Source organism: Mus pahari, chromosome 11 (assembly GCF_900095145.1).
Source record: "Mus pahari chromosome 11, PAHARI_EIJ_v1.1, whole genome shotgun sequence".
Lineage (NCBI taxonomy): Eukaryota > Metazoa > Chordata > Mammalia > Rodentia > Muridae > Mus > Mus pahari.
Window position 1 is genome coordinate 31,596,688 of NC_034600.1, and position 12,370 is coordinate 31,609,057.

General features: G+C 44.0%; 1 protein-coding gene across 1 annotated transcript in view; it reads right to left on the reverse strand.

Annotated features, from left to right (window-relative positions):
• Cdk7 (cyclin dependent kinase 7) overlaps positions 1 to 8,509 on the reverse strand; it is a 26,137-nt gene extending 17,628 nt beyond the window's left edge. Inside the window, exons 1-2 of the mRNA XM_021208303.1 lie at positions 8,350 to 8,509; positions 8,034 to 8,093 (exon numbers count right to left, since the gene is read on the reverse strand). Of these exons, the coding sequence (XP_021063962.1) occupies positions 8,034 to 8,093; positions 8,350 to 8,415 (126 nt within the window). The 5' untranslated portion in view covers positions 8,416 to 8,509. The remainder of the gene's footprint in view (positions 1 to 8,033; positions 8,094 to 8,349) is intronic.
• Between the last annotated feature and the right edge of the window lie 3,861 nt (positions 8,510 to 12,370).

A 12,370-nucleotide genomic window follows, 5' to 3' on the forward strand; every position in this document is an offset into this window, starting at 1 on the left:
AAAAAAAAAAAAAAAAAAAAAAAAAAGAAGATCTCTGAGTTTGAAGTTACCCAGGGTTTACATATTAAGTTCTAGACCCTGTCTTAAAAAATATAACCAGGATAGGGGGGAGGGTATAGGGGACTTTTGGGATAGAATTTGAAATGTAAATGAAGAAAATACCTAATAAAAAAAAAAAAAAAACAACAACAACAAAATTAGCCACAGTAAAAAACATGTAGCAGTACATAGCTCATGAGGACAACCAGAAATCCAAAGGAGCACAGGGAGTCATAACATGCTTAGCAGAGTGTGAGCTCCAACACAGCAAGACCAAAGAAGAATCAAGTTTCTACCCTAAGTTTCTGCACTAAATGTGCAAACAACTGAATTTACCAACAATAAACACCTTGGACCTGAAAGGTGGCTCAACTGATAAACCAACTTGAGGGCAAATTAATATATCTGCTTTGTGAAAAATGCAGGATTATCAACATGAGGGTCTTAAAAGCCCATAGTCAGACACACCTCCAGCAAGGCCACACCTACTCCAAAAAGGCCACACCTACTCCAACAAGGCCATTCCAACCAGGGTAGACCTAATAGTGCCACTTGCTAGGCTGAGCATATATAAACCATCATATTCCACTCCCTGGTCCCCATAGGCTTGTTTAAACACATGAGTATGGAGGCCGTACCTAAACATAGCAAAATAAAAAATACATTTAGTCCAATTCCCTGGGCCAAGCATATACAAACCATCATATTCCACTCTCTGGCCCCCATAGGCTTGTTCAAACATACTAGTCTATGGGGAACATACCTAAACATAGCATAATAAAAAATACATTTTGTCTAACTATATTCTATAGCATTCTCAACAATGTTAAAAGCCCAAAGTTCAAGGTCTCTTCTGAGATACATCCAATCACTGAACTGTAATCCCCAAAGCAAGACAGGAAACCAGCCGGGCAAACCCCAAATTCTGCATCTCCATGTCTGATGTCAAAGCAGTCTTCAGATCTCCAACTCCTTTTTCATCTTTGTTGACTGTAACGAAGTTGTTCATTCCACTCCTAATTAGCAGCTTTCCTCAGCAGATAGCCCATGGCTCTGGCAGCTTGAACATCTTGGGGTCTCCAAGGCAATTTTCTTTGTTTGGTTTGGTTTTTTGTTGGCAATTTTAATGTTACAGCTTCTTGTTTCAGTGTCAGGGATCCACACATAATCTTCTGGACTCCTCCAAAGGGCTGGCATCACTTCTCCAGCTCTGCCCTTTGTAGCACTCTAAGCTCAGGTGGATCCACTCCACTGATGCTGCTGTTCTTGGTGATCATCCAATGGTACTTGGCATCTCCAATACACTGGGATCTTCTGCTACAACTAGGATTCACCAATAGCCTCTCATAGGCTCTCTTCATGGTGCCAAGCCTCAAATCCTTTGTATTATGACCCCTTTAGTCCTGGGCCATCAACTGCAGCTAAGGCTGCACCTTCACCAATGACCTTCCGTGGCCTTTCACAGTTTGTTCATGACCCCTTCATGCCTTCAAAACCAGTACCACTTAGGTGACTATTACACATTACCAAGTCCAGCTGCAGCACGGAGGTACAACCTTGGCTATCTCTGGAACACAGCTTCTTTTTGCTCTCAGAAAATACTTCACAGAAGATTCAGAAGATTCCACCTCAGTGATGCTGGTCAATTCTTCTTTTTTTTGGTTTTTGAGACAGGGTTTCTCTGTGTAGCTCTGGCTGTCCTGGAACTTACTTTGTAGACCAGGCTGGCCTTGAACTCAGAAATCCGCCTGCCTCTGCCTCCCAAGTGCTGGGATTAAAGGCATGCACCACCATCATGCCCGGCTTCAATTCTTTTTGTTTTGTTTTGTTTGGGGGGGGGGGGTTGCTCTGTGTAGCTCTGGCTATCCTGGAGCTCACTGTGTAGACCAGACTGGCCTTAAACTCAGAAATCCGCCTGATTCTGCCTCCCAAGTGCTAGGGTTAAAGGCAGGAGTCACCATTGCCCGGCTGCTGGTCAATTTGATTTGGTCAAATCTGGTCAGTCACCACTAATTAACGACCTCCAGCTAACCAGCATCAATTGTCCCAGTAGTCTCCTCCTCTTGACTATAAAGTCAGAGCCACATGGTCAAAGCTGCCAAGTTCTGCTTTTTGCAGGTGCTAGAACATGGCCTCCTTGGTCTATTATATTATCATTAGCTTTCTGTTTTCCAACTCCTTCACTGCCTAAGCTTGGCTGTCTAGATCTTGCTTTGTAGATTGACTTTAAACTTAGAGATTTGCATGACTGTCTCCTGGGATTAAAGGTGTGCACCACCATGCCTGAATTTAAACTTTTCTTCACCTAGAAGTTGCTGTCTCAGGCTGGTCTTGAACTCGGAGATCTCCTTGGCTTTATCTCCTGGAATTAAAGGTGGATCTAAATTTAGCTGGGTAGGATCTTGCCCCAAAGTCCCACTCCCTTAATTTGTTGTCTTCTTCAACACAGGATCCAGCTCCATTTTACTTCCGGGTTACTCTTTAATAACCAAACCATATATTTTATATTTTTCCTTTCTCAGCTTGCTAAGCTTGTTTAAAATAGTCTTCCTGAGACTTAACCAGAGAACAAAGTTTATGATAGACGTTTCTGAGACTTTCTTTGTCAGTGCAATTAATCTTAGTCTCTTCACCTTAGCCTCAGACAGACTCTTCAGACAAGGGCAAAAGGTAGCCACATTCTTTACCAAAATACCACAAAAACAGTCTTTATGCTACACACTGAGCTGCTTCTCCCCTGAAACCTCCTGGCCAGGTCAGCACAGTTCAAATTACTCTCAGCAACAAAGTCTTCAAAAGGGCCGGAGTTTAAATCCCAGCAACCACATGGTGGCTGTCAGGATTTAGACAGAGCCCAGAGGGACCTTCAGCCAACACCAGAGAGTAGCTTTGGACAGGAGGCTTCAGTTGCCCCTTTAGTGTGTCTAAAGCTACGCCATGGCTCTGACTGAAAGCACAGTAGGAAGACAGATTGTTTCCAGAGGTGTGGGGGCTCACCTTTCCGCGGTATCAGGTCGGTGCAGTCATGTCTGTTCCAGCCCCACATTGGGCGCCAGATGTGGGCCGTGTGGGCTTTCCACAGAACTCTCGGGCCAGGCCTGGTGCAAGGGTTCTGGCAAAGGGAAGAAAATGCGGGCAGGGGGTGGGGGTGGGGGGGAGTTGCTTCCCTTTGCCAGAACCCTTGCACCAGGCCTGGCCCGAGAGTTCCATGGAAAGCCTCTGGTACTCAGGCCCACAGTATACTACAAAGAGAACTTTCTATTTAAAAGTGGGCCATGTGTTGCAGTACAAAACATAAAATATTGACAAACTGATTATGACATTTACATGGGAAAGAACTTAAAACAGACACATAATAAAGGTAGAATAATCCCATGAAGTCCTCTATCATATAGATTTAAATGATTACTATCTTGCCATGCTTACATTAGCTAAAATATTTTTAAAAACACCACCAAGACTTCATTTCACCCCCCTAATAAATGTACGTTGTCCTCTAAAACCCACAAGCGGACAGTGGCCATGTGCTCCCACCCACATAGACACATATACTTTAAAGACTTAAAAATTTTCAAAACAAAATAATATAGAATAGGGATATGGCTCAATGATAAAACACTTACCTAAAATGCTTAAAGCCCTGGGTTCAATCTACAGATATACTCATGCAGACATACATACATATATATAAAAAAATATTAAGGGAGATAGGGGTCCTGGGAAAATGGCACAGTAGTAACACTGGCTCCGCAGACATAAGAACCTGAATCAAATCCCCAGTACCCATGTAAAAGACCAGCCATGGCCATGTGTGCCTGAAGTCCCATCACTAGACGACTAGGACAGAAAGATCCAGAATAGCAAGGATCTGGTTTTATTAAGACCTTGTCTCAAAGGCAATTAAGTGGAAAAGCGATGGAATGTCTTACTCTAGCTAGTGCATGGGCAGACCTGAGCAATCATGTGTATGCACCACAAATACCTACATACACACACACTGACCCAAGGCAGACTGACTAAACAAGTTAGGAAACAGAAAACTTACCAATTATATATTATTATATATAATTTATTATATATATATATATATATATATATATATATATATATATATATATATATTTGTGTGTGTGTATTATATATTTGTTTTGTTTTTTGGGACTGGGTTCTATGTAATTTTTTTTTAAAGATTTATTTATTTATTATATGTAAGTACACTGTAGCTGTCTTCAGATACTCCAGAAGAGGTTGTCAGATCTTGTTAAGGATGGTTGTGAGCCACCATGTGGTTGCTGGGATTTGAACTCTGCACCTTTGGAAGAGCAGTTGGGTGCTCTTACCTGCTGAGCCATCTCACCAGCTCCTCTATGTAATTTTTTAAAACAATATTTATTTTATGTGTGTGAGTGTTATGCCTGCATGAATATCTGTGAATCACATCTATACCTTGTGCCTGTAGAAGGCAGATGTCAGATCACCTGGAACAAATACTTGTTAGCCACCACGAGTCTGGAAACCAAACTTGGATTTCTTTGTGTGTGTGTGTGTGTGTGTGTGTGTGTGTGTGTGTGTGTGTGTGTGTGTGTTTGGTTTTTTGAGACAGGGTTTCCCTGTATAGCCCTGGCTGTCCTGGAACTCACTCTGTAGACCAGGCTGACCTTGAACTCAGAAATCCACCTACCTCTGCCTCCCAAGTGCTAGGATTAAAAGGTGTGCGCCACCACTGCCTGGTGACCCCCTTTTTTTTTTTTTTTTCAAGAGGAATTTTATTTAATCCAGCATGCTGGGGTTGGTCATCCTGCACATAGGGAGAGTGACTGCCTGGCGAATTCTTAATCCTAATGAAGTAAGAAGAAAACCCACTTGTATATGCAATTACAAAACCCAATATGTCAACCATATGAAAAGATTTATTAGTCAAGTCAAGGTTTTCTTTGATTCAGATACCAGAGTGTACTATGCTTTTTTCCAGGCTGATCTCAGCTTCTAGACTCAGATGACCCTCCTGCCTGTCTCTGAGAATATACTCCACTGTATCCAGCTAAGCCAGGACTCACGTGTCCCGACTCAATGGTGAAGAGCACACTGACTGCTCTTCCAGAGGATCCAGGTTTGATTCTCAGTGCCCACATAAGAGCTCACAACCATCTGCAATACCTGTCCCAGGGAATAAAACGTTCTTTTGGCTTCTATACACAGCTGTACAGACATACATGCAGGCAAACACCCACACACATAATAAACATATGCCTACATATGTGGTCATGGCAGCCCCAAGTATGTTAGTAGATTCTTGAGGGCAATGCAGTCAGAAGGAAGGATGTCAGAGTCTGGTAGTGGCATGAAGCTGATAGAGCGTGAAGAGCAGCAAAGAAGAGGGAAGCAGTGGGAAACGCCTGCTTTGTGTAGCTGAAAGGCACCTCTAGGTGGAGGGACATCTGAGGGAAAGAGAACTCAACCACAACAACTTCTCCAGACAAAACATGGCAACCAGAAGAGAAAATACTGGGACTAGAACAAATCTAACACGTTCAAGGAAGAGAAAGGTGAGCGTGGCTGGGATGGTGAGCCAGAAGTAGACCTGGCAATAACAAAGACAGCAGCAGCAGAGAGAAGAGGCGAGGATGGGCACTGCTCACACCAGGAATACCATCCTGAGAGGCTGGAGCAGGAAGACTGATAGGACTGCCCAGGCTACAGAGTTCCTGTCTCAAGAAAAAGGGAACTTTCTGGTGTTCTGTTGTTTCTTCTGTGTTTGGATATTGTTCTGGTGCTTGTTTTCCACACAGCAGGCTTCACCTGTCTTAGGCAAATGCTCTACCACCAAGCCTAGGCCTTGCTTGTTTAGTTTTTTGTTTGTTGTGTTTTGTATATTTAAAAAATTTTTTTTATTGTTGTTGTTTTTGAGACAGGGTTTCTTTGTAGACCAGGCAGGCCTTGAACTCAGAAATCCTCCTGCCTCTGCCCACCAAGTGCTGGATTAAAGGCATTTGCCACTACTGCCCAGCTTTTTTTTTTTTTTAAAGATTTATTTCATTTGTATGAGTACACTGTCACTGTCTTCAGACACCAGAAGAGGACATCAGATCCCATTACAGATGGTTGTGAGCCACCATGTGGTTGCTGGGAATTGAACTCCGGACCTCTGGAAGAACAGTCAGGGTTCTTAACCACTGAGCCATCTCTCCAGCCCTTTACTTTCTATTTTGAGACAGGGTCTTAATAAGTTGTCTGTCCTAGCCTTGAAACTTACTCTTTAGCTCAAGAAGGTCCTGATATTTATGTGTGTATGTCTTTAAGGGTGCACAAATGTAGCTGTAGGTATGTATGTTTGTGTGTGTGCATATGCAGGCATGTGTGCCAGCTAGAGGAAACTCAGATGTCCTTCCCCAGACACTGTCCACCTTGCTTCTGTGAGAAAGTGTCTCTCACAGGCGTCCACCACGGAAGATATGCGACACAGAGGATATGCTACATGGAAGATATGTGAGCTGGAGGCGGCCTCTGGGATTTGCCTATCTCCTCTTCCCCAGTGCTGGAAAATGCTGCCATTTGATTCTCTTGCTTCAGCCTTTGGAATAGCTGGGGTTACAGAAATAGGCCACCACACCGAGCCAAGACCATTAAGAGTTTGATAAAAGAATGAGATATGGCAGTAGATCACAAAGCACAAGCTAGAAGACAAGAACATGAGAAGGAAAAAAATAAAACAAGAGCCAGCAAGATGGGTTACTGGGTGGGTGAAAGCACTTGCCACCAAGCCAGAGCTCAGTCCCTGGAGCCTACAAGGCGGAGAGAGAACAAGCTCTGCAGTTGTCCTGGATCCTGCACATGCCCTGTGGCACACAAGTGCCCCCACCTAAGAATATCGATACAAAAATAATGTCTTATAATAAAACAAAGTTACTACCAGAAATCTCTAAAGGACAGCAAGCCAAATACTAAATGAAGGAAAAGAGGCAGTTGGGAGGTCGCCAGATCCAAGTGTGGTTATCCATACTTCAAAGGAGTTATGAGATTACAAAGGAAACAACAGATTCAAAGTAGCATAGGAGCTCAACCACAACAGGCCCTGAGTCACATGCGGAGCAACAGAGTCACCATGAGCTATAGATGTCAGCAGAGGGAGGAAACACAACCAGCCCCTCTGCTCTAATGCCTCCGCATTACTAGCTGTGCCATCTGGAGTCATCCAACTAGCCTCAGGTACCTCAAAGGGGAGGCAAAGATACTTTACCTATCTCACAGGCTATTTGGAGGTTAAGGGTGGGGGTGGGGCGGGAGTAAGTCAAAGTATTTGGCATACAGGAAATTATGTCAGAGTGATGTTAATGAATTTAAGTTTTAAAAATACTTACATCTTTCTAGAAAATACACTATTATCAGTATTGCTAATGCCAGTGAAAACCTTTGTGTATAGATAACACACATGTAACAGCCTATGGCCTGGGAAGACCATGCCATCCAAAGGGGCTGAACAGACGCTGTACTTGCCTCCACAGACAGCAACCAACTTTTAGGGATCGAAACGTTTTAACTTGAACAAAAAAACTGGTTCAGCCCGAGTTCCATCTTGAAACACAGGCCACTAATAAATACCATTGTCTATAGAGTTCCTGTAACTCCCTCAATCAGTGTGACTGTGGGTAGCAAGATGAAGCCAAAGGTATCCCGTGTCTGTAATCCCCAGCACTCGGGAGGCAGAGGTAGGAGGATTTCCACGAGTTGGAGACCAATCTGGACTCCATAGCAAGACTGTCTCATAGACAGATAGGCATCCATCAGCTGTTAATGCACGGACGGGCACTTTCTCTAAGAGTTGCCTGGCATGGAGGAGTAAGTCTGCAAAACCCCCAAACCCCCCAAAAGAATGCAAAAAGCAGAAGGGTTAAGGCTCGCACCAAGTTCTAAATAGCGAGCTCCGATCCAGCCGGGGCTACGTGGCAAGCAGGACGCAAAGACGGGAGAAGAAACCACATAAAAAGGCAACTCACTTTCTTAATGGCGACGATTTGGTTGGTGTTCTTGTCCCTGGCCTTATAGACCGTCGCAAACTAGAAAGGGAAACGGTGACAAATCCGTGAGAAGGTTTTCTTTGCCTGCGGGTTGCTTTTCCGTCCTCCCCATCCCCTCCCCCCCTTAAGAACAAAGAAACCCCGATTCTGGAGGGGTCTCGCCACGGCCTGCTACGTGGTCTGGAGGCCTCTCCTGCAGCAGGGAGGAAGCAGTTCAGGGATGGTGACAAGGGGACACCGGCCGGCGGTGGCCAGGCGGTGCCTGCCGGCGCGAGAACTCAGCCCAAGGCCTCACCTGGCCCTCTCCGAGGAAGTCCAGCTTCTCATAGCGCTTCGCTCGAGACTTCACGTCCACAGCCATGGGAGTGAGAAACCAGACCCGGGCTCCCAAGCGAAGCGCTCCACCCCGCAGGAATTTAAAGCGTCCGACAGCTGCCCAACAGCTACTTCCGGTCGCTGGACGCACGCGACCAACGGGCCCCGCCCATACTTCCGCTGTGGGCGGGGCCGGTCCTACGGAAGCCGAGCTGGGACGCGAACGCTGCCCTTCCCCGCTGCCACGTGCACCCTGTGCCCGGAAGCTGTGTGGTCCGAGACTGCAGTCGGTGTCTATTTGGTACTGGATGTTTGTCCTTAACGTGGATTTTCTTAGCTTCCAAAGACAGGCCAGCGTTCTGACATGGTGTTTCTAAGTTTGGAATGTAGCAGAGGTGTAAGACTGAGCGGGTCTTGCTTTGCGTTGCTGTGCCGCCTCAGTCTCTATGGACACCAAACCCCTCCATTTATTTAGTTTTGTTTTTTTCTTTTTGTGCATGTTTTTTTCTGCCCACCCCCACCCCCAATTTACTGACTTATTCTCTTTACATCCAGATCACTGCCCCACTTCCTCCAATCAGCTCCCCCTCCCCGTCCCACCCTCAAGTTCTTAAAGGCTGATTTATGAAGAAACAGGCCCAGGAAAGCAAAACCAAGTCCTACTGAATGCTATGGAATGAATGCTATGAATGATCTTATAAAAATTAGAAACTAATGAATTAAGAGAACCATACAGAGCCGTTACACGTAGTAACAGTGTTTGCTATGTCGTTAGTGATTAAGCTTTCAGCCTAGCTGTCAATTACTGGTTCCAGCAATGGTTTCCTCTTGGGTCCTATCTTTGTTTTCACGGCGCTCCAGTTTGCAGGGTACAGGGTGGTTTTGTTGAGGTCTCAATTCCCTGGTGGATTTAAGAATTGATCTTCACCAGGCAGTGGTGGCATAAGCCTTTAGTCCCAGCACTTGGGAGGCAGAGGCAAGCAGATTTCTGATCCGAGTTCGAAGCCAGCCGGGTCTACAGAGTGAGTTCTAGGACACCCAGGGCTACACAGAGAAACCCGGTCTGGAGAAACCAAACAAACAAACAAAGTTGATCCAGGGGCTGGAGAGATGGCTCAGCATATAAGAGCACTGACTGCATATTCCAAAGGTCCTGAATTAAATTCCCAGCAACCATGTGGTGGCTTATAAGATCTAATGTCCTGTCATGCAATGCAGGCATACATGCAAATAGAGGACTCCTATACACAAATAAATGTTAAAAACAAACAAACAAAAACCCTGAGCTATCTCCAAGCCCCTTAATACCTCTGTTAATAAAATTTAAGAGATCGGCACAAGGTTCACCATATCAAACCAAAATTGGGGGCATAATGAAGTTCTGCACAAGACAGAAAATAATCTGACTTTCTAAGGAATTAGCAGTCAGTTCTCCCAAACTGGCCAGTTTAAGGTAACATAAAGAAGTGCTTTAGGGCTGGAGAGATGGCTCAGTGGTTAAGAGCACCCGACTGCTCTTCCAAAGGTCCGGAGTTCAAGTCCCAGCAACCACATGGTGGCTCATAACCATCCATAACAAGATTGACGACCTCTTCTGGAGAATCTGAAGACAGCTGCAGTGTACTTACATATAATAAATAAATAAATCTTAAAAAAAAAAAAAAAAGTCTTAAAAAAAATCCCATTGTAGTGTAAGATAAAAATATAGGTCCAGACTATCTAAGTCTACATAGTGAGATCCTGTCTCAGAAAAAAGTTAAACATGAGGCATGATGGCAACTCTAAGAAGGACTGAGACGAAGATGGTGTTTTGCAGTTTTAAACAGGCCAGTCACTGGAAGTCCGTTGAACATTAACAATAGAATTAGATTAAAGTTTTATTATATTTATGGTGATTATGGTGGGGGTACCACAGTGACAGTTTGTTTGTTTGTTTGTTAGGTTTTTGTTTTCGAGACAGGGTTTCTCTGTGTAGCCCTGGCTGTCCTGGAACTCACTCTGTAGACCAGTCTGACCTCAAACTCAGAAATCCACCTGCCTCTGCCTCCTGAGTGCTGGGATTAAAGGTGTGCGCCACAACTGCCCGGCCCACAGTGACATTTTAAGTCAGGTCTTCAGGCTTGGTGGTAATAGTTTCATCTCTCTGGGCCCAGATAATATTTTAAAGGGTTTGCTTTGCTAAGAGACCACACTATAGATAGAACAAAGGGCAAGAAAACTCAAGGCCTGTTAGTATTGTGGTAAAACAGATGGCTTCACCAGGTTGTTACCAATTTTGACGCCTAGCACATAAAAATCCATTAACAGGCTGACTCCAAAGTTCTGAGTTGGAGTAGCTGTCAATATGGTTATTTCTCCTCTTTCTTTGCAACTGATATTTCTAAAAATAGAAATCTTAAGTGTTATGTTGAAGATAGCAACAGAACTCAAGGTCTAATTATTAAGATGCTATTACTAAGATGCTAGTATAGGGGCTGGAGAGATGACTCAGCGGTTAAGAGCACTGACTCCTTTCCCGAAGGTCCTGAGTTCAAATCCCAGCAACCACACGGTGACTCACAACCATCTGTAATGAGATCTGACGCCCTCTTCTGGTGTGTCTGAAGACTGCTACAGTGTACTTACATATAATAATAAATCTTTAAAAAAAAAAAAAAAAAGATGCTAATATAGGGTGGAGAGATGTCTCAGCAGTTAAAAGTATTGCCTGGTTCTTCCAGAGGTCCTCAGTTCAATTCTCAACAATCACATAGTAGCTCACAACCATCTATAATGGGATCTGATGCCCTCTTCTGGCATACAGTTGTACTTGCAGATAGAATACTAATATATATAAAATTCATCGTAAAAGAAAAAAGATGTTAGTATAATCTAGTAGTGACCTGCTTTTGAATGCTAGTCAACCAATATTCAGTCACTAGATGAATGACTTAAATTTATTTCTATCTGCACATAGTTTCCTCCTCTATGACAGGATCTACTTGAACACTGCTGGAAGGCTTAAGTGACTTTGGATAGGTAAAGCCAATGTCTGTAAAGTGGTTAGCTAGCTATTAAAGCCGCAGCCCTTTGTCATTGCCTAGGACCAGATAAAATACCTATAGACTGTAGAAATCCATCTCTCTGTTTTGAAGCCATATGATTGAATTCAGGGCCTTGTACATGCTAGACAAGAGCTCCCTGAGCTACGTCCTCAGCCCCCACGTAATTTGTGAATGTTTTTGTGTGGTGTTCATTTAGGGTACATATACAGAAGCAGAAGTCAGTGTTCAGTGTCTCCTTTAGTCTCTCCCTCTGGTTTTCCAAGTCTCTCACTAAGCTCAGCAACTCAGCTAAGCTGGCTGGCCGGGCTGTTCCAGGGTCCTGCCTTTCTACCTTCCCAGCAGTAGAATTACAAGTTCATAACTGCTCCCAGCTTTTTACATGGTGCTGAGGCTCCAGCTTTGGCCCTCAGGACTGCTTGGCAGGCACACTACTTATAAAGCCATGTCTTCACCCTCAAATAACCTTCCTTGGGAAAAAGAAAATGGTGAATCATAGCTAGATATGAAGTATGTGGCTTTAATCCTAGCACTGCAAACACAGGGATCTCTGAGGGTTTTTTGTTTTGTTTTGTTTTTAAGACAGGGTTTCTCTGTGTAGCCCTGGCTGTCCTGGAACTCAGTTTGTAGACCAGGCTGGCTTTGAACTCAGAAACCCACCTGCCTCTGCCACCCAAGTGCTGGGATTAAAGGCGTGCGCCACCACCGCCCTGCGATCTCTGAGTTTTAAGTCACCTTGTTCTATGCAACAAGTTCTGTTCTAGGCCAACCAAACTATATAGTAAGACCTGGCACAAAAAACAAACAAAAAACAAAAACAAAAACAAAAAATAATGAATTATGCATTTTTCATTAGTTACCAGAATAGCTTACTATTAAAATCTAATGTAAACCTATTCATAGCACAGAATTTATAAGAGAAATAAACTCTTGAATGATAGAAAAGGAAAAAAAAAAAAA